A 20,506-nucleotide genomic window follows, 5' to 3' on the forward strand; every position below is an offset into this window, starting at 1 on the left:
AAATCATATCGTCAATCGCCACCGCAAACTGTCTACGGTGGCAGCGCTTCCTAGAGCGAAGGGTTAATTCCACCTAACGCTCCTGCGACCACCAGCTGAAGGCAAATGTCAATCGAATTGTCTAGTTTAATCTACTTGCTTGGTTGTGGTACATGTATCGGTACACGTATCGGGTGTGACAATGCGACCAACCTAAACCAATGTCACGCGGTCAAGTACACCGGAGGAGGCTACCGGCTGTGCATAATATTTTCTCTTATTCTGTGTGTTCTGAAGAAAAGAGCATTCTACCGCGTGCAGTGGAAGAGCTCTTCGCGGGCGACGTTTTACCTAGACCTTCAACGATGATTGAATAATATGAACGACTTCCGACGCACCATACACCGCAACACCACGGTGGACAATCTAAACCCGGCGTTCTAGATAAAGCGTGTTGATGCGGTAGGTTGGGGTGGAGATCAAGTGGATCAGGCAGCGTAAGTGTGCTACCCCTATAAACCGCCACGTTTAACAGCGGCTGGAATGAAGCCGTTACTCCATCGAAACGATTGCAAACAAATGAGATCTGATTTGTTATGATGCGGCATGTCATGCTGGAATACTGCCTGAGGTTAGTAAGAGTGTCGCGTTAATCTTATGAATCTTCCACACACTCATAACGCACAAACTCGTAACTTGTGCCTATACGGTTGCCTGTGAGCGTAGGTGAGGGAATTTACAGTAGTACAGAAGGCGATTATAATTATTCAGTTTTTTTTTGCATTACGTAATAACTCGTCTACGATGCGAATCCAAATGATATAAATTACACCTCGGTGCTGTCATCTCGCACGAACCGCGCCATTCTCATACGGCACGTGTATTTCGCGATCAAATTCCAGCAGGAATCAAGAAGAAGTGTTATTTCTCTTCCAAGCTTCTAAAGGTCACTAGAAATACCAGGAAGGAAAAATCATTCCTTCCTGCCCTGCGCAAGGTCGACATGCTCTTTATGCGCTTGCCCGACCCATACAAAGGCTACTACATGTTTTCAATTGCTAAAGAAAGATTTATCACTCTTTCCTGATGACTATTATGTCGACTACAAACTTTCCCGCCTCAAATGGTGACCAATGTCAATTACCCAGTTCCTGTCCGGTATGCAAATGTTCGTACCGAAGCATCCGCCCGTAATGGAGCTCGCAAAACAGATGTTTTCGTTCAATTGTTCGCTCGTTTTGTAATCGACCGAGGATGCATACAAAAAGACGAAAAAAAACAATAACATAACAACACCGCAAAGCCATATACACTTTGGTCGTGCTGCCGCCGAATTTTAAACACTTCCGATGAACGCTAATTAGTAGCGTGCTTTATATGCCTCGCTCCCGCTCATTAGGGCTTTATTTAATATGCGCAAACACGTTTGCAGTTATTGATGATTGTCCAACTTCGGGGGTGCAACCCCCGTAGCCAAGTTCATTCACTGTAGGTAGACAGACACTTGTTATATCTCATTTTCGTCGAATTAAATAAATTATTCTTTACAAGTTGATTAGTTCAAGTCCATTATTCTTTACAAGTTGATTAGTTGACGCCTGCAGCTCGGAAATGAGGCTTTACAATTCCCCACCCCGTGACTTCTAGCACGGTGAAGAAAAATCGCTCCTCATCGCACGCTTTTTCTGGTTCATCTATCCATCGCAAACAGAGGTTGACATTGAAATACCGGTGCGAAATGAGATCAATATTAAAGCTGCTACAACTACCTCTCGCTCATGATGGACTGAAACGGATTAACGCCCTCGTGTTAATAGGAACGCTACAGTCTTCCCCGTCGTAGATCAGTCGCGGACAGTTGAAATAACACCACACACCCTCACATCATTTATCATCCATACGCACACGGGAGGAAAGAATCACGCGGTATTGCATCTTACCCAATCTAATCGTAGTTGCCGCTAGCAGAGGGAGTCCATCGACGGTTCCTTGATGGACAGCTTCCGAAAGTTCTTCTTGCGCTCACTTCCGGGTGACACGGTGGGTGCATCAGGAGCGATAATGATCGGTGGCAGTACCATCGGATCGCCAACCACTCCATTTGTGACATTCATTCCGGAATGTTCATTTGTGTTGGCGTACACGGGCGTGAAGCGCAGATAACCATTGCTGAGCGAGTTCTTGCGAGATGACCCATTGTCGGCCGACGATGTATCGGATTCTTCGCTATCGGAAGACACCTCTGTCGGAATTTAATCGAAAACAATATAGCTCATTCCAAATTGCCTGTTCCATGTTATCTCCCCTTTACACTAAACTCACCATTTACACCGTTTTGCTTGTTTAGCTCTTTTTTCAACTCGCGCAACTGACGCGCACTACATAGAGGTGTATCAACCTCAAAGGTGTTGTTGAATGTTGTATAATCGACCTGAAATGATTTTGATATTATTTTTGCGTGAATCCAGTTTCATAACTTTTCCCTGTTCAATGCAAACCTGATATTCGCCTGTTTCGCGTTTGAAGGTGACCACCGATTCGAAACGATGTCCCCAGAGGATCTCCGTCGGCAGATAGCTGCTGCGTGCTTGTGTAGTCATACCGGTTGATTCCACAACTCCCTCTGTAATTGAGTTCGAGATCACAATGCATTACACATTTTCCAAGCCCATTAAAACACTCTTACCCAGCATGACAACGATCTCAAAACGCTCCTTCAGCATATCTTGGGCCGACAAACTGTACAGTGGACTATCGCGATCGATCTTATGCACCACTATCGTTGGCCAGATAAACATTAACCGATCATCTCCGCCATCACAGCTGACCTCCATATTTTGTTGGTAAAATGGAAGAATTTCTCCTTCTTTGGTGACCTGGTAGGAGGAGTAGAGAGCAGAACTTTGAAAATCTCGCTACCTGTCGTCACTTTCACCAGCCTACCTTCCGGCGAATAATTTGAGCTGTCACATGTGCCTCAATGATGTGGCTCTTTCTCATATCGCCAACGCGGAACAAGAGGCACGGCACACCATCCCGATGGCAGATGACAGCATTCTTGGAAAATAGCAACGTTTGGGCACGCTTTTTTGGTCGAGATAGCTTCGCAAACACGATACCAACCATAAATGCTTGAATAAAGACGCCGGTAATGCTTTGCAAGGCCAGTATAAATATACCTTCCGGGCATTCTTCGGTAATGTAACGATTACCGTAACCTGATGTGGAGAAGAAAATTGTAAAATGTAATGAGCAGAAATGGAAGAATACAATTCGTACTAGGAACGCTTACCTATCGTGTGCTGCGTCTCAAGAGAAAACAGGAACGCCGATGTGAAACCATAAATGTACGTCACACAGGGCTTGTGGCTGTCATCTACATAGAAACATATGTTGGGATATAGTGCGATGTAATGGAAGACAATGTTATAATCTTGCCGTCTAGACACTTACCCCCAGCGGCTTGTATATCTCCATGACTGAGAGCGATTAGGTACCAAAGGGCACCGAATCCCAACCAGCTCAGTATGAATGAGCAAGCGAATACGAATAGGGTCCATCTCCATTGAATGTCCACCAGCGTGGTAAAAATGTCCTGTGAACAATGCAAAGACCGTTTAAAGATAAACAGGCGTGTAGCAGATAAATTTTAAAACCATCACACCTAGCGGAAACTGCTCGTACTAACAAATTTGAATCGTGAAATCTTTCAACAGGGGATGAAATATTTCATGCAACAAGCACAGCGGTCGCCCCACGTGTGGATTTCACGTGTTGTTTATTGTTCTTATTATTTTGAAACGAAAAGATGGCCTTATTTTCTTAAATAGTTAACCAGTGATCAATTAGTAATAATGATCCAGTGATGCATTAAGCAAATTCCAAATCATTATAAGAAAGAAATAATAAAAAAATTACGAGCGTTACAGCAAAGCAAAAATTAAACACTTTAATTTTATTCTTAGCTTTTTGACGTTTTATATGTTTCATAGTTATAAAAGACGATGGTTTTTACCTGTAAATAACGACGACGTCTTTTGGCTACATTTCCTTGGATCACATTACAATCGCCCTGCTTGAAGATTACACGTTTCCGAATCCGCCTCGAGCTGTAGCGCGTCTGGCGGTATCTGAAATAATCCAATACAAACAGTAACGAGAGATTAATAAATTGAAGTAATAACAAATTTGGTTACAAACACTGAAATACACGTGCCATAAAAAAGCCTTTCTTCTGTCACGCACTGTAGGCCACACAATCACGCACACGGTGGCGCGAGAGCGCGCGTGAGAATTCCGCGAGCGAACCGGACTCACCGAACCGCAACGATAGTGGTGGATTCCGCAATCGAACCGCGAGACCGAAACACATTACTCGGTATTCTAAGCCAAACTACACCGCAAACAAAATTGACATTCTTGCTCAGTGCCAGAGGCTTGCAAGCGCGCGCGTTTGTGTGTTTGTGTCTGTTTGTGGTGTATGTGTGTGTACGTGTACGTGTACGTATCCGAATCTTCATCTTGCACATCACATCCTCCTTGCGAGGCACGCCACTAGAAAAAAGTCTCATCGAAGTCGCAACCCACAAACTGCGACGGGCGTTTGCGTTTGCTTGAGAAATGATCGTCTCCACCAAGATGCGTGCGTGTGTATGTGGTATGCGTTTGTGCGCTAATCTCTCCCATGCCATTGCATGTGTGCGTGAATGTGGATGTATGCGCGATAATGTGTGGCTGTGTGTATATTGGGTGGTTCGTTCAGTCGTCCGTCAAAAACCCCTCCGTCATATAAGCAACAGCGTTCCAGTTTTCTAGTTTCCCGAAGGAATAATGCACACCCGCTTGCGAATGTAAACTCGGTGCACCGTTGGGTGGTGGGTTAGTGCTCAGAAATCCTATACTCCCAGCACCATAGCACCACAGGATGACCTCATCGACTTTTCGGGATGAATATCGCAGCCTCGGGGGAGCGTTTCCATCCACAGCGGTGGTGAACTGTCATCCCTTAAATTTAGGGGCGAGTGTGTAACCAAAGACCCTGTTTGACTGTGACCCAGTTGGTGCCTTTCATGCTGGAAAACTTCACAATGCAAGCAAAAAGGTGCTAAAAGAAGATTAATGTCACAGTACGGAGTACGGTGCGGTTGTGCCCTTTTGGTCCAGAAGTTGCACCCCTAATCGAAGCAACAATTTATTAGCGGGTGACCCTTCTTCGGTGGGGAATCTGTCGAACACCACCGTGTGCGCGCCTGATAAATCAAGGATCTGCTTTGCACAGGCAGGCCAGGTCTCAGGCGGACGGGCACAGGAAAGGGCCGATACCGAGTGCCCTTCAAAAAGGGAGAAATTCCTCCCGCCAGCCCCCCCAACTAGAGGGGTCGCAGCCCCACTGACAGCTCTAGCTCTCTCGAGGGAGACCTTCAATGAGCGAACGGGGATGCTCGCTCTCGCGCTCTTTTCTTGCGCTCGCGTTCGCTCTCCCACTGGGGTGGCTTTGCAGCCGTGTGTGTGTAATAGCTCTCGAACGTGTGTCTCTCGTTGTTGCGAACCGCGTTCGTGCGGGAAAATGGAGATAACGCAGCCAAGTGTGCAAAAATAAAAGAGGCAACCACAGATTATACTGCGGGAGAGAGTTCCCGCTGACTTTCAAATCCAAATCCACATCCCTTATAGCGAAGGGTGAAAACGAGAGCGAGAGAGAGCGAGCCCACCCGCTTGATCTTTTGCTTCTTCTTGTTGGTTACTTCCAGAAGATAACGAAACCTGAAGTGGCTGTGCTAAAGACGATGGAGAGCTGTAGCTCAGCGCGTATTAATCTCGCGGCGTGAGCCGTTTTACGCTCCAAAACGATGGCGGCTCCAATGTGCGGTCTGCATGTGTGCGTGTGCCCGTGAGTAAGAATCTACCCCAGTAGTGGTGCAGTGTTGGATACCAGCATTCGCCTCTAAAGGGGTGACTTCAAAGAGCCGCCCCCCACCCCCGTTCAATCCCCTTTAGCGTGCTCCCCTTCGCGGAAAACTCGGCAAAGGAAATTCGCTCCGCGTGGAAACTGCGGAAAAAGGACGGCTCTCCGGTCAGATCGAAGGAATCGCTTGTGGAACAAAGGTCGTACGCTGAGAACGCTCCCGTGTGCACCCGGAGTAAAAGCCACCCATCCACCCACCTTCCCACGGCCGCCGCTCAGCGCTGGTGCTGGTGTGTTGAGAGCGCATCGTGGAAAAACTCGTGGAAAAAGTCGAACCTATCTCCTCTGGCACCGCATTCGCAGCGCACACAGTTGGCCTGCTCTGTTAGTTGTAGCGACTCCGCGAGACCGTGTTCCTTGTGTGTCTGCTGCTGCTGCTCCTGCTGTGACATGGTTTAGTGTGTGTGTGTGTGTGTGAATGTGTGTATGTGTATCACCATTTTCGTGATTGTTGTTTTGTGTTTTTGCCATCATCTCATCATCACTATCCACCATTAATCAGCGCTAGCGTTCGGTCGTTCTTCCCCATCATCGACTTTTGGTCTGTTGTGCCCTCACTGCCGGTGTCACGTCCAATAGCACGACTCCTGCAGAGTGCGTACGAACTGCAACCTGTTTCGATCCGTGTGAAACTGTATGCAGCGTCACGTTTCCCTTTCCGTTCCCGTGTGCCCCCTCGACGGAATCCAATTTTTGCTGTGCGTCCTTTCGTTTTGCCAACCCAACCTGATTTAAGTTAATTAAGCAAATGAAAAGCGCGCACCAATGCGAACAAACATGTTGCTGGGTAGGGTGGTGGTAACATGTTGGACAGCCTGGAAAAAAAACGGAATGCCCCTGCGAAGGCCGGACTGGTGGAAATGTACGCTTTGGAGCGCTTTACGTCCTGGGAAAATGTGATGGCCGCAACAATGTGAAGATATGTGCCTGCATGTGTGCGTGTGTATGTGTGTGTGTGTGTGTGAGTGCATGTTTATATGTGAGCGCTAGAAAGAATGAGCAAACGGCCATGGTGGTCGTGGTTGGAAAATGAGTGCCCTCCGTGTGCACCCCACAAGGTAGTGGATGAAAAAATTGAACAACTGTCACAACTGGGCAAAAAGTGTCACCGTATATTGGAATATTGTGCTGCTGCGCTGGAATGCCTGGCGAAACAAAACAACCGCTCCTGCATTCGTGCGTTTCTCAATGGCGCGTCGTATATATGGGTGACACGGTTTGTTTTCGATGCTGTCCAGTGCTGGGCGAACCAAAACTTCCAGAACACCTGCAGTGAACTTGTGTGTAACTAGCAAATGGTACGAGCGATCCACCATGCACAAGAGAAAAATGCAGAAAAAAAGAAACAGGAGAGAGCAGGAATCGTTTGTCCTTTTTCTTCCATTCGGGATAAAAAATAACTTTTCATTTCTATGAAAAAGCGAATGAAATAGGGGAGCTCACGGAATGCATCGTACATCGAGTGGAGAACTTGGTTTTCGTTTGATTTAATTCGTATCGAAAGGGAAAATACTTCATCAAACAGGAAGACAAGTGAAATAATCTTGTGAGAAATTCAACTGCCACAACTACGGGAACTTGCGTTGCGTTTGATAAAAACCTCATCAACACTCCACTCACACGCACACACACACACAAACGTGCGCGAATGCAAAGGTGTGAGGGAAAAGCTGGAAAATGTTGGAATACATCTTAACAAAACAAGAACGGTTATGAGGAATGTCCCAGTTTGTTGATCACGACCGTGCCTGTCCACTCCGTATATGGCGCGAGTGTGTGTGAATATCATCGAAAAGGTTGGGAAAAATTGCTCGATTTGAACAAACGTTTTTTTCTTTCCTTTCGTTCCTAACCACCCCATCATCGAAATGCTACCTTTTCCACTGGCCACCACTACTGGTGCAGGAATGAGAGAATGTTTGCTACTACTGCTGCTGCTGCTGTCATCATCGCAGTAGGGTAGCAGGTTTTCCGCGAGATGAGTGAATACCAGAGCTCCATGTTAAGCAAACGCTCTCACCTTCACGAGCGCTTGCTCGTTCCGCACACACATGCACATCCGCAGTACACTTTTGCAGTGAAGCAACTGGAGTTGAGCAGTCCTTGTGTGCTGTGGACTCTTTGTTGGTCGATAGTGAGCTGATTAGTGGTCGTTTTTCCCTTTTCGTGTTTGCTGACACTGTGTTGCGCAAACACCACCATACATTGGTGCGTGTCGTGGAAAGAGTGTGTGTGTGTCGCGGGTCCAGCGTATTCGGCAGGACCATATTTCAGCTCCATTCATATGCCGTGCAGCGGGCAAGAAACAAACACCCACAGTGCACACACAAAAACAAGAAGAGACACACAACACACTCAACTCGAGCGCTCTCCGCGCTCTCCACAGAAAACCCAGGCTTTCCACAACGTATGTGCTCCGTGTGTGTGTGTGTGTGTGTGTGTGTGTGTGTGTGTGTGTGTGTGTGTGTGTGTGTGTGTGTGTGTGAGTGTATGTGGGAAAACTGTGAAACGGGATCGATGAAAAACGGGTTACCCAGTAGCTACCAAACGGACCACTAGCTACTACGGGGTTGGACGTGTGCTCCAACAGCACCAAGCGTTTGCTCTCTCGAACGTGCCGTGTGGTGTTTGCAAATGGGAGTAAATCCGTGAGTGGGAAAATGAGTGCCCGTTTGCGGAGCGTCACTCAGTGAGCTAGCTTTCCGTACGCCGCGAGCATACACGATTCTGACACAATAGGGAGGAAAAGCAAACACCGCATATGCGTACAAGTGAAACTTCCAAATGAATGAACTTGGAATGGCGAGAGAGCGCAAGAGAGAAGAGAGCGTGAACAACGAAAACTGAGCCATAAAAATCACGATCCGGTTTTTTTTTTTGGTTGCTGTTGGGAGAACACACGAAAAAGAAGGGACACAACAATTTCATCCAACATTTTTGTCACATCTCACCATTGAATTATTATTATTATTGTCGCCGTCGTCGTCCGTTTGTACACCAGCGGAACGCCATCGTTTCGCTTCAACCACGCGTTTTCCCAGTGGGAGAAGCCCATATAATGTTTTTTTTGTTTCTCCCCTCAGTGCAAGTTTTCCTTATTCTCCTTCCGAAAGCTTCATTTTTGCCCACAATCCGTTGGTTGTGTGGAAATGTTTCGTGGAAAACCGACCAGCAGTCTCCGAAGGTCTCGACTTCGCGTTGATTTATGTATCGGATGCATTTGACATCTACCGGACGTGACACGAAGGTCGATTCCTCGGTTTGGTGAAAAAGGAGGCCAGAAACAGTTGAGCATAAGCGCAATACCAAAAAAAAAAGACTATAATTCGCAACACAACTACTCAGCACACTGTCACGAGGTCAAATTCGGGTTTGGCACGCGGCCGCGTGTACTTTCATTAAGAACTCTCGTTACACCTCTTTTTCTCGCCGTATATTTCCTTTTTGCCAACACGGTTGTTGCATAGTGGTGGGTCCTGTTGGCAAATTATTTATAGAAGACTGTACTCATGTGCTTCCCTCCTCCACCGTTCCCAATTCCACAGCGTTTTCTCGTTCGTTTATTAGGAAAAATTTAGGTGTATAATAGACGGCGCAACAGGCTGAAATTGGAGAGGCAACAAAAAAATAAAACAACCGCAACACGGTGCAACACAACTATCACCCGATGGACTTTGGGGCGACGAACGTCGGGACCACACAACCACACTGTACCACTGTGTGGCTTGGCAAGTGTTGCTAGGGTGTTGAACAACCGTGACAAAGTGTGTGCCGCTGAGCGAGCGGGAGAAACAGACAGTGCAACCCGAACCGAAGGGCAAACCAAACGCACCCGCGGCTAAGCGTGCGCCGTATGTGCATGTGAGGTGAATGGTCCAAAAAACCGTGAAGAGCCTGTGAAACGGAGGTGGAAAAAAAATCCAGTGCAAAATCGTAGAACTTCTGTCCAGTAGTAGTGCAAATGTCCACCAGACCCTACGCCGGCGTCGAGTGAAAAGCAAAATTTCCCAACAACACGATACCGACCCATCGCCAACGCAACAGCACGGGGGAAAAACTTCTTGCTCGTGTCATCTGCAGCTATCGGATTAAAGCCCCCGGTTTTTACCTTTCGCTTTCCCATTGAGTCGCTGTCCTCGTGGGAACAATCGAGGAACGGTTTTGGTGGCCGACGTTACAACACGCATGGGGAGCGTTTTCCGGGAAACAGTACCAAAAGCAAGGCTAGAACTTTTCTCTCCAAACAACAACGCTTAGGGGAGGGTAGTGTTTTTCCAGGTGAGTTTTCTTTCGGAATTTCTTTTTCTCTTGTTTTTCTTTTTCTTTGCTACCTTAAACACAAAACTTTAGCAGCTCGTGTGTTATGCCATGTCGATTGTTTTTTTTTCGTCACCTTGGCTTTTAAAGTCCTCGACAACGGCTCGTTATAGTTCACCCACCCCGGGAGGGTCTAGGAAATCCTTCCGACACTTTTGACATTAATTCAATTAAAGAGCGTGCCGCAGTTGTGTCCCCGCTTCAACGGCTGGCGAGAGAGCTCACTGGTTTGCACGCAGTGAGGTGAAAAACAATATACCAACACCGCCCATAATGACGATGATGAGCCGAGCGAACGCCCATCGCCCACATCCCACGTGGGCCACGTCACTTTCCGGCACATCGAGAATCTTCTAAGCTTGCCCAAGAGGAAGAAAAAGGTGAAAATGTGTATCCCTTTTTCGATATAATATTATGCCCGCACAATGGATCCCCCGCTTTCGATCGCGCAAAGCGCCTGCAGAAGCGTGAACTGCAAAGTGTGTGACTGCAGCAATTGCTAAACCTCCCTCGACGTCTCCATAAACGGAGTACGAGCAAGAGAGCAGCGCAATAACAATGACCTGATTTAGTTTAGAGTTAAGATCTGGCTGCAACGGTGCCGCTGCAAGACTAATGCAGCAGGTCCGCCCAAGAATGCTGCAGATGAAACGCAATCAATATCCGGACATTTGGATGGCGAACGTGTTCAAATTGATTGCACCATAAAATATGTCACCCGAGGCCCGAGCTACGGGGACGCAGCTCCAAGCGGCATGATGGCTCTGCCGGCCCCCGGCTGCTGTCAGGCTGACTTTAAAGGGTGATTTATTGTTTGCAGTATCGTTTATCTGCGCAATGTCATTTTGCGCTACCTATTTTCGATGCAACACGCTTTGTCAACTTATGAAATCTGATTACGCCTTTCGGTTCCGGGTTTAGTAGCGTGGTACTAAAAATGTGCGATGCAGCTTTGTTTTTTTTTGCAATCACCTGTCATTCCTAGTGGCAGCAAAGCGAAACAACAGAACATTCAATCAAAAACCCCTCAAGCTGTCTATCGTTTCCCCCGCAAGCTGAGGCAGTACAGCTTGATGTACTTCTTGTTGAATTGCATTTGATCGCACAAAAACCATGTTCTTCCCTGAAAGGGATGTTTCACAGCACGGCCAATGTTTGTTTTTTTGTTTTTTACTTTACTCCACAAGACGACGCGGCCAAAAATCCGCACAACATCCCTGTGTCAAATGTGAGTCGCAGGGACGTCTCGGACGCTTTTTTTTGTGTGTTGGCCGTACCACTGTAGCGTGAAATATTGTTGCGAAATGGCAGCGTTGCTTGTTTTGCAGCCAATATACACCACCGCGCACATGTCGCGGCTCGTGCCACCTCAGGAGGTTTTCCACCTGTTTGACAGGTTTCCATCATGCATCTGGCAAACACGGCGACCATAAGTGGCCTCAGGTTGGGGTGAGTTCAATTCGATCGGAAAAGAGACCGTACAAGACAAGAAGAGGAGACACATATCAAAACGACACATTCACTTTTTGGACGACTAATAAGTACTCTTCTGCTCGAAGAATTAATTTTCAAGAACATCACATCTGATCACAAAATAAAGCACTTTTGGCGCGTGTTGTTTTCCGTGAAAAATGACAACTCTCATTACTGCTAAAAAGATCTTAAAAATACGGTACCAGCACAGTCGCACCGACAAGACAAATACCCAGACTCGAAGTTAATGGAAAACAACTCAATGAATCGATTTTTTGCCTCGTCCCCAAAACCCCCCACTAGCATGCCCTGTCCGAAAAAAAAAAACAGGATGCTCAAAGGACAGATTTTTCGCCTACCTGAATCAATGGTCCTGCCCACCTCTCTCTGCACCCAAGGCACCGATGCTTACCGATGCTAAACAATAAAACAGCACCCGGAGCCCTCATGATAAACAGTGGCCACCCCCCCCCGTCAGTAAGCCCGGGGTGGTGGTGGTGCGACAAGGGCGCGCAAAAGGAAGAAAGCGCTTGTCCAATGCGAAGATCCCACTCGAGGGCAGCGCACAAGATGAAGTTGAAGCATTTGTCTTCATGATTGTAATTCATTTACTAATTAATTGCTTTTCGCCCAAAACTTTTCACGTTTTACTGCCACTTTTCCCTCTCCCACACTCACCCCCCATTTCCCTCTCCCTCGCTCTCCCTCTCTCTCTGTTTCTCTAATGCGCACAGTTACTCATCCAGGAGTAGAGGAAACAAAAAAGCATTGTAGTGGACATTTCGTAACACCACTGGAACTTCCCTTGGGGAGAGAAAAGAAAATCCCGGTACCAGCAAAACCTGACACCCTGCCATCCCAAAAAGCTTTGTGAGCTGTTAAGGGTCTGATAACAAGTATGAAAAACCATATGTTGTTTTGTTTTCTTTCGCTGGTCCGTACCGAAAATCTAAATGGCATTTTTTTCTTGTTTGCTTCTTAGTTAGCACGTGGCTCTTGTTTCGACAGTTGTCTGACATCGATTTGGGGGTGGTGGTGGTGGGCCGACAATGTTTCACCAACGCTATGCAGAAGTACATTAAGAAATTTCTTTCCTGCCACACCGACAACTCCGTCCAATTTCCCCAACTGTCCATTTGCTGTATCGGACCGCTGGTACAACTTTCGAGTTACTTCATTACGGTAACGTAAGTTGCACGAAAGTATGAAAATGATTTATAATTTACCGGCAGCAGCAGCAGTTCTAACGCCGGGCGTTAAGTAATTCCCTTGGAGCATATTGCGCTCACACTGGGACATATTGTGCCCGCGCGCGCATGTGTTTGTCCACATCATTAAGGATATGCTTCGCTCGGAGTATCGAGGAGTGAGGTCCCGTCTTTCACTACTTCCCCATCGCCTCTGGCCCTCGTCCGTCGGGCACAGTTGCACCAAGTGCTCGGGGAAAAAAGTTTATTGGCCGTAAAAGAACATAACTTCGCACTAAACACAGCAAGGCAGGGAAGCGATGCGGCACCATCCAGCCGGAACTGCTTTGCGCGCGGGATCGGTTTTACTGCAGCCGGTGAGTTTTACTGCTGAAGGTGGTACGCTCATGGGAAAGACACACTACCGGTTTCCGGGTTCATTCTTTTGCCGTGGCTGAGTCGCCCTGTTTTCATCCACTTCCAGACGCAGAGGGCAAATGGAAAACATGTGTTTGGCGACTACCGTGCCACGACCACCACGGGGGGTTTTTGCGCTTATCGATGATGGAATTGCAGTTGCACCGAGTAGTTAAGGCGATCTCCACCCGTGAGAATTATTATTAACCTTATCCCTGCAACTGGGCAGTATTAATGAAATGGAAACGAAGAACATTCTTGCTTCCTTTGGACCATGGACGAACAGCAGTCTTGAGGAGGAATGGGACGCTCCAAAATGGAAACTAATCACATTAATCTTAAGCGTCGTGGAACATTGTCGGTGTGTCGAATCTGCGTGGAGCAATTTCACCGATGGTAATCGTCCTTAAAGCCGGAACTCTAAATCATGCCGAGGGGATACCCCTTGGTTGGAATGATACACCCACCAACTAGCAATTACTGCAATCGATTCTAGCGTTATTTGATTTATGAATATTTCACGTCGAAACGGGCGACTTGAGCGGGCCGGAAACTATTAAACGCTACCCGCAAACGAACCGGTTTTGTGCAAACCCCCGGGTGCGCTTTAATTATAGCCGCAACGGTTAAAATTTAAAGTCCTTTGACAATTCACTCCATTTGGCTGTAACGAGCGGTCGTTAAAAAGGGAATTATTTTTTTTTTTTTGGCTACTCACATGCACACCTTTTGGGTGGGTGGATTCTGCGATCAAACGTCCCATGGCACACTATTGTAGGATAAGTTGTACGGTAGAGCCAAAATGATCCTACAACACGGTATGCTTATAGGGTGTTCCACGTGAAATTGCATCACGGACAAAGAGCGGTGGAAAATTACCCAGTAAACCGATCTTTTTCAAACTTTCAGACAATAAAATGTAAGCCATAAGTAGGTTTTTGACATATTCTTTTCATTAAACTTCAATACCATACTACACCAATTATTAGGTTCTATACAACGTACATGGCTGCAGTTTGCTCTTCACTTTCTCTTACTTAAGATTTACTCTTCTGGGATGTTCCGGTATTGACTGTTTCTCAATAGTCCAGTAGTTTTTGATGGGCCTTAGAGTTCATGTCCTTAAAGCACAAAAGTGAGCAACTTGCTTTCGTATCACTTCAGAAAAGAATTTGAATAGTGACACGAAAATACTTCAGGCCAGAAAATTGCATTGCAGAAAATCGTACTACTTCTACAGACGAAGCAGACACATCTGTCATGACACTCCTTGAGGTAGATCCGACGCCAGTCACAGTTTTGATAATAACGATGATCAAATCATGTATTTCTTGGAAAAATTTGAAAGATTCTGCTACCTTACTTCCTTCGGAACATACATTTTGGGCTTTGCCGTGGAGCACACGAGCCTTGTCTCCATGATAAGACAGTGTGACTTCATCATATTTAGTGTTGGGTAAATCGGTTTCGGACTCATACATTTGGATGAATCTTTAAACTGTATGAATGATTCCGAATCTCTATTCCAAAGATTCATGAATCTTTTAATATTAATGAATCGTCCAATATTGATGACCTCCAATAGAACTTGTCCGTTATGGACTCTCCCACCCCTTTCCTAAACATCGGTTGATCCGCCACTTCTCTGAGAAATCTTACAATCTTTTTGAGAATAAATTCTTGATTTGCATGACTCTTCGCTAAATATTCATTTGAATTACTCTTCTCAAAATATTCATTAAACACCACACTGGTGCTGAGACACCACGTCCACGTTTTAAAGTGACGCCATTATTATTCAATTCATAAGAAATTGGCATCGACTAAAAGTACTATAAACAATACCTCCACAACTATTGCTGCTGAAAATTTCAGAAGAAAACCCCCTAATGGATAATATTTCACGTCGTTTGCTATGCGTTGCAATTTGATGTGGGACACCCTTTACCGCGACTCGGCTAGAGGTTCGGAAAAAGTAATTACTATTGCAACGGTAAATAATCTCCAACTTCATCAACCGTCATACTGCACCGTCGTTCCCGTTGGTTTTTTTTCCGTCCCATTTGTCTGATTGCATTTGGCCCGCACCTTTGAAAAGATTCATCATCGCCGCCGGCACGACGTTTCCCGAAATGCATTGCCTTGTTTCGCCATTACCTCCACAGCAGCGTCCCAGCGATCGTGGCCCGGATGCATTTTGTGCAGCGTCTTACGCGGCCCGTTCCATGCCATGTTTGCCCCTGGGCAAATGCGGACACCGTCAAGAGACTGGGTCACATGACTGTGACTTTCTTTTTTTTGTACCACTCTCTTCCTTCTAATACACACACACATCCACACACCTCCCTCCATCAAAGGGACAGGAAAATAACCTTGCACTTGCAATGCAAGAAGTCGCCCGCTTTTTTCCTCCGGATGCAATAAAATGGTGAATCGTATCGGTGTTGGCTCTTTCCGTGTTGACCGACCGACCGTCGGGGCTGTGTGGGAACATCCAAAAGGCAACCTTGTCCCCGGCCCACACACACGCACACACGCACACACGTCACATTCCCTTGTCGGGTGTGTGCTTGATGGAGGTAATATTGGAAAAAGGAAAAATTTTACGGAAAACCACCATTTTTTTTTGCTGGCGTGAAAATGGTAAAGCATTTCCCATTCGTCGTTCCTTTCGCACAGGTGAAAGGAAAGGTTACCACGATTCCATGAAGCGCTGGTTTGGGATATGGAACGCCAAACAGCAGCAAATGAAAACCTTTTTCCACCACCATCATTTCAACTGAAATGGCCCGACGCAACAAAACGTAAGGAAAACATATATCTTGACCTGGCATGCGAGCCTTCGTGTGCAGGATTCAGCTACCGCTGGATATACTGATGTAGGTATTAAGTGTGTGTGTGTGTCGACCATCACGGCGTTTGTGTGTGTGTGTGGGAGCATATTCACCCATTTACCGTTCACTGGCAACGGAGTGGAAAAAGAAGGAGAAGTAGAAGGAAAAAGCAATATCAACCCCCATTACACGTCCTTGTTGTGATTATTAACATTTCCACCACAAAACCTCCCCACCTTTGGAAACCTCCCTTTGGCTGGAGGGATGTCCATAGTGGGGTGCATGTTATGTGGGCTAGAGTACCGCAAGCCACAAGTGTCCCGAGCCGGGCATGGTTTGTTTTTTTTTTGTTTTGTTTTGCCGTGATATGTTCTACCAGTACGACCAATTTAGCCGAAATCCATAACAACAAGAGCAGTAAAAACAAAAAACACTCACTCACAAATGATGGAGTAGCCCGCACAAGGTTCCTCTCATCATACGTTGGTCTTAATAAAGAAGAAAAAGGCCATAAATACACACACACATACACACACACACAGCGGAAAAGGTTAATAGCTGGGCAGGATAAAGGCCATCGGTTGACCCCGGAGGCGCCCGGAAGGTGATGATTCCAACCCACACGGCCGAGGTTCAAAACGTGATCGATCGAAATTATTACCCCTTGATGGCTGGGTGGAAAAACACGCATAAGTCTCCTTGGGTACCTTAGAAGTTGAAAATTGGAGGTTTTGGGCCTATCGATTTCCCTATCGGGACTGACAGAAATCGCTTCTTAGCATCCCTACCCACGAATCTGGTAAGGAATTATGGTTCGAAACTTTAAACTTCCCACTCACATTCGATGCGAACTGGATGTGGAGCTTATGCGTGTGTGGTAAACCTCGAAACGTGCTAGTGAAACAGATTACGGGATAATGCCAGACCTCAACAAACAACGGCCCCGTACGCACGCAGCAATCGGATGATGCTAATATGTTACCGGCCCTGCTAAAACCCACCAAAACCACAACACCACCTTTTCAATCGCTCAATTTTCCTCCTTTTTCGGATGGGGTTTTTCATTCGATAATCGACCACTCGTTGGAAGTGGTGGGACCAGGTCCTCCCTGGTGCAAGATCAAACTTCCCAGCACCCTGCGGAAACCTGTTCGAGCCTCGTGTGAAGGGCGCATCTAGAGCCCTGGTCTAGCATCACGCGTGTCCCCTTTTTGGGGTGGTGAAAGCCAACACGCCACGAATGCTGCGGGAACACAGTTTCAATGGCCGGGGTCGAGATGGAGAAAGAAATTTCATCATCCGGATAATTCGGTAACAAGCCGACAAACGCTCCAATCCCCGTACGCCCTGCAGCTGCTACTACAACTACAAACAAACGACCTGTCATTGCTGTCTTTCGCCAGGGAATTCATCTCCCTCACTGTGTACTGCGATCCGGCCCCCTTTCGCCCACAACGCCAACAACGTCACGGATGCGTCAAATTACCAGTAATCAAATTCAAGCAAACCAAATTCTACGCCATCGCTTCCTTTTGATCAAAGTTTTGCACGCCATCCTTCCTTCCTTGATGATCTGTCTTTGTCACCCTTTCACTGTCTCTGTCGCGCTCTCGCAATAGTTTGGCTGTATGCGCCTCCAATATAGCACTCATCCTTCGCAGCCGTGGCGGAGAGCAGCTAGTGGAACCGTGCATGTGGGTGTGTGCGTGAAAAATTAACACACGACGACCTCGACCGAATTTCAAAAGCGGCTCCACAGTTCCGCACTTCACATCAGATCGATTTTTGGTCCAAGGAAAGGGGGGCAGTGAAGATGGAAGGTTCTCCTTCCGGTTGGTTGATTAGGTCGATTGTGCAATGGGAAGCAAAAGTGATATAAACATTACCATTAACATGACGCCCGTGCGCTCCACACACGCATGCAGGGAGGCGTACCAATGGGCCAAAAGGATAACGATGATGTGTCAGTTGCCAGACTAAGTTTGTCAAAATCAACGAACTCTGCGGACTGCGGCCACAACTATAGCTACCCTACTCTTTCGCTCTCTCCTTTCTTCCTCTCTCTCTCTCTCTCTCTCTCTCTCTCTTTCTCGCTCCATCTCTCGTGTATGTGTTGTGCTTCTTTCCGGCTAAAGTGAGCTCCACAACAGGCTCATGACGGTGACAGGGAAGGAGGGAACATGCCACAAAAGTTGGTGGAGGCCATTTACGAAAACTAAAACCGTTACCATACCATACAAACATTCGATCCTTTTCCCGTTTGATGGCATGGTAGCGGTGGCAGAAAGGACACGAGGTGGGTGTACGAAGTAGTACAGACACACTTCAGATGCATGAAACTTCCAAACCTCAAACCGTCAGGGATCTTCGTCATCATACGCTCTCCTACCAGCGGCACAACACATGTACAACATCCCCATGCATATTTCCACATACACACTTATACACACACGAACAGTACAAAGTCCTTGTGGCGTTGTTTGTGGATGTCATTTCATGGTCGGATAAAGCGTTAGAAATCATCGAGCGAAGCAAAAGGTCCTTTTGTGAGACAGACGGCACACGGAAATGTGTGGAACAGTAAGTGCGTGGAGCGGCAGGGATTTTCATGTATTTTCCTCGAAATTTCCCAATGACCTTTAGACCTCCGCACCCGAAAACCCTTCTCACTGCTGCTTTGCCGTGAGGCGGTACAGGCAAAGGAAATGAGCACAATAAACGGCCCGAATGTGTGTTTGCCTTTCCCGGGCCTTCGCCGTGGTGGCCAGCGTGGTGAAAAGGTACTACTGCCGGGCGCCAGCGGATGTGGCGGACCTGGTGGTAAAGCGTCGACCGCCAGAGGATCGAAAAAGGGACAAGTACCCAACTGTGGTGGGTTCCATGCCCGGAAAATATATCTGTCACAAAAAGCTGCCTTTTTATCAGCCACCCCCCCGGAGGGTGGCGTTTGTATCTGGCGGGCTCGTTAAATGAAAGCGTCGAAAGACTAAATTGGGTAATCAGGGCGGCTGTTTAATGCCCCGTTTTCAATCTACTTGGCTCGAAATTGCGAAACATACACCGACCATCAAAAGGTAGTAAGCTTTTCGGGCCCTGGCGACGCACCAATGTTTGCAGTGTCTGTCTAAGTTATTGTACTTCATCTTTGATGTAAAGTTATTAGTCAGCATCAATCGTATGGAGCGCCGGTGTTCTGGGAAGATGATTGCTTTGCTTAGATTTTATAGGAATTCAACAATGTTGTTGAGACTGATATTTCCAGTAATTGAGTAACCATGAAAAATAAATATCTAAAATGCATAAGTACCACTAAAATATAATATGTTTAAAATCAATTAAATACGAGGACACTTTGATTTGACGGTCTTACTCGTTCACTGGCTTTATTTATTCTGTTCTTTTTAAATGACAGCTGTCAAAATTGTGGTCGTCGCTCAATGCGCGTTTACACGTATATACATCTATTTTATTATTATTTTAGTTTTTTATTATCTTCTACATATGTTTGATATTGTTCCATTCCCTTTTCCCAACACAACAGCTGAGTGCATGAAACCGATACCATTTGGAAGTTTTCCGAAAGGAAAATTCAATTTCTGCAAGTACAGCTTCGAGGCAAACTAGCTGGTACTGTGTTTATTGACTAGCAAGCGACTCGATCAAGTATCCAACACTCTTGCTATCGCTCTCAAATTGATCCCACTTCACCACCCTTCCCTTCCCTTGCTTCCATCCCCTTACGAAAACACTTCGCTCGTTTCCGATTCCGATCGATATCACTTAAACATGTGAAACGCCCCGAAAACACACCCCAGAATTGAAATCAGACGGAATCCGAAAATGTTCTTCTGCATACACACACACACACACGACCGCGCCGTGCACGTCTTCTTTCTCGGTGGAGCCATTTTTTGGCACCTTCCACCTCTGTGACATGATGAGCGTCGTGTACCAGAAATAAATATGAAGCATGATACATCATTATCAATGCCGTCGACGACTTCCATCTCTCCACCAATCAGTTTGCAATAAAACAGCTTCCCCTGTACATATTCTTCGCGCTTCTAATGTCGTTTCGGTCGGCAATCTTTGCATCGGATATGCTGCAGATTGTAGTAAATTTTATGCTGATTGCTTATTGCTTCGACGGATTGAAGGGGTGGGGGGGCGATATACCTGCGAGCGAAATATTTTCCTTTTGCCGTGCCGTTAATAGCCGGGTAGAGTGCAAAAACCCTCCCAGCAAAGGGGAGCGCCGTCCGCCGAAAAGAACGCTCCACCGGTTCGAGAGCACAAAGGCACGAGATAATAATTCCCTTCTACCGACTGATAAT

At 46.6% G+C, this 20,506-nt stretch overlaps 2 protein-coding genes across 2 annotated transcripts in view; one reads left to right on the top strand and one right to left on the bottom strand.

Moving 5' to 3' along the window:
* Positions 1-20,506, bottom strand: part of LOC128300873 (G protein-activated inward rectifier potassium channel 3-like) — a 68,787-nt gene that overhangs the window by 1,472 nt on the left and 46,809 nt on the right. Inside the window, exons 3-10 of the mRNA XM_053037105.1 lie at positions 3,995-4,109; positions 3,433-3,574; positions 3,272-3,355; positions 2,923-3,197; positions 2,666-2,855; positions 2,478-2,602; positions 2,302-2,410; positions 1,920-2,221 (exon numbers count right to left, since the gene is read on the bottom strand). Of these exons, the coding sequence (XP_052893065.1) occupies positions 1,941-2,221; positions 2,302-2,410; positions 2,478-2,602; positions 2,666-2,855; positions 2,923-3,197; positions 3,272-3,355; positions 3,433-3,574; positions 3,995-4,109 (1,321 nt within the window). The 3' untranslated portion in view covers positions 1,920-1,940. The remainder of the gene's footprint in view (positions 1-1,919; positions 2,222-2,301; positions 2,411-2,477; positions 2,603-2,665; positions 2,856-2,922; positions 3,198-3,271; positions 3,356-3,432; positions 3,575-3,994; positions 4,110-20,506) is intronic.
* The window catches only part of LOC128300882 (serine/threonine-protein phosphatase 2B catalytic subunit 3-like), a 46,603-nt gene continuing 35,836 nt past the window's right edge, over positions 9,740-20,506 (top strand). The window contains exon 1 of the mRNA XM_053037127.1: positions 9,740-10,222. The gene's annotated coding sequence lies outside the window, so the exon portion shown is untranslated. The remainder of the gene's footprint in view (positions 10,223-20,506) is intronic.

The sequence above is a fragment of the Anopheles moucheti genome, chromosome 2 (assembly GCF_943734755.1).
Source record: "Anopheles moucheti chromosome 2, idAnoMoucSN_F20_07, whole genome shotgun sequence".
NCBI lineage: Eukaryota > Metazoa > Arthropoda > Insecta > Diptera > Culicidae > Anopheles > Anopheles moucheti.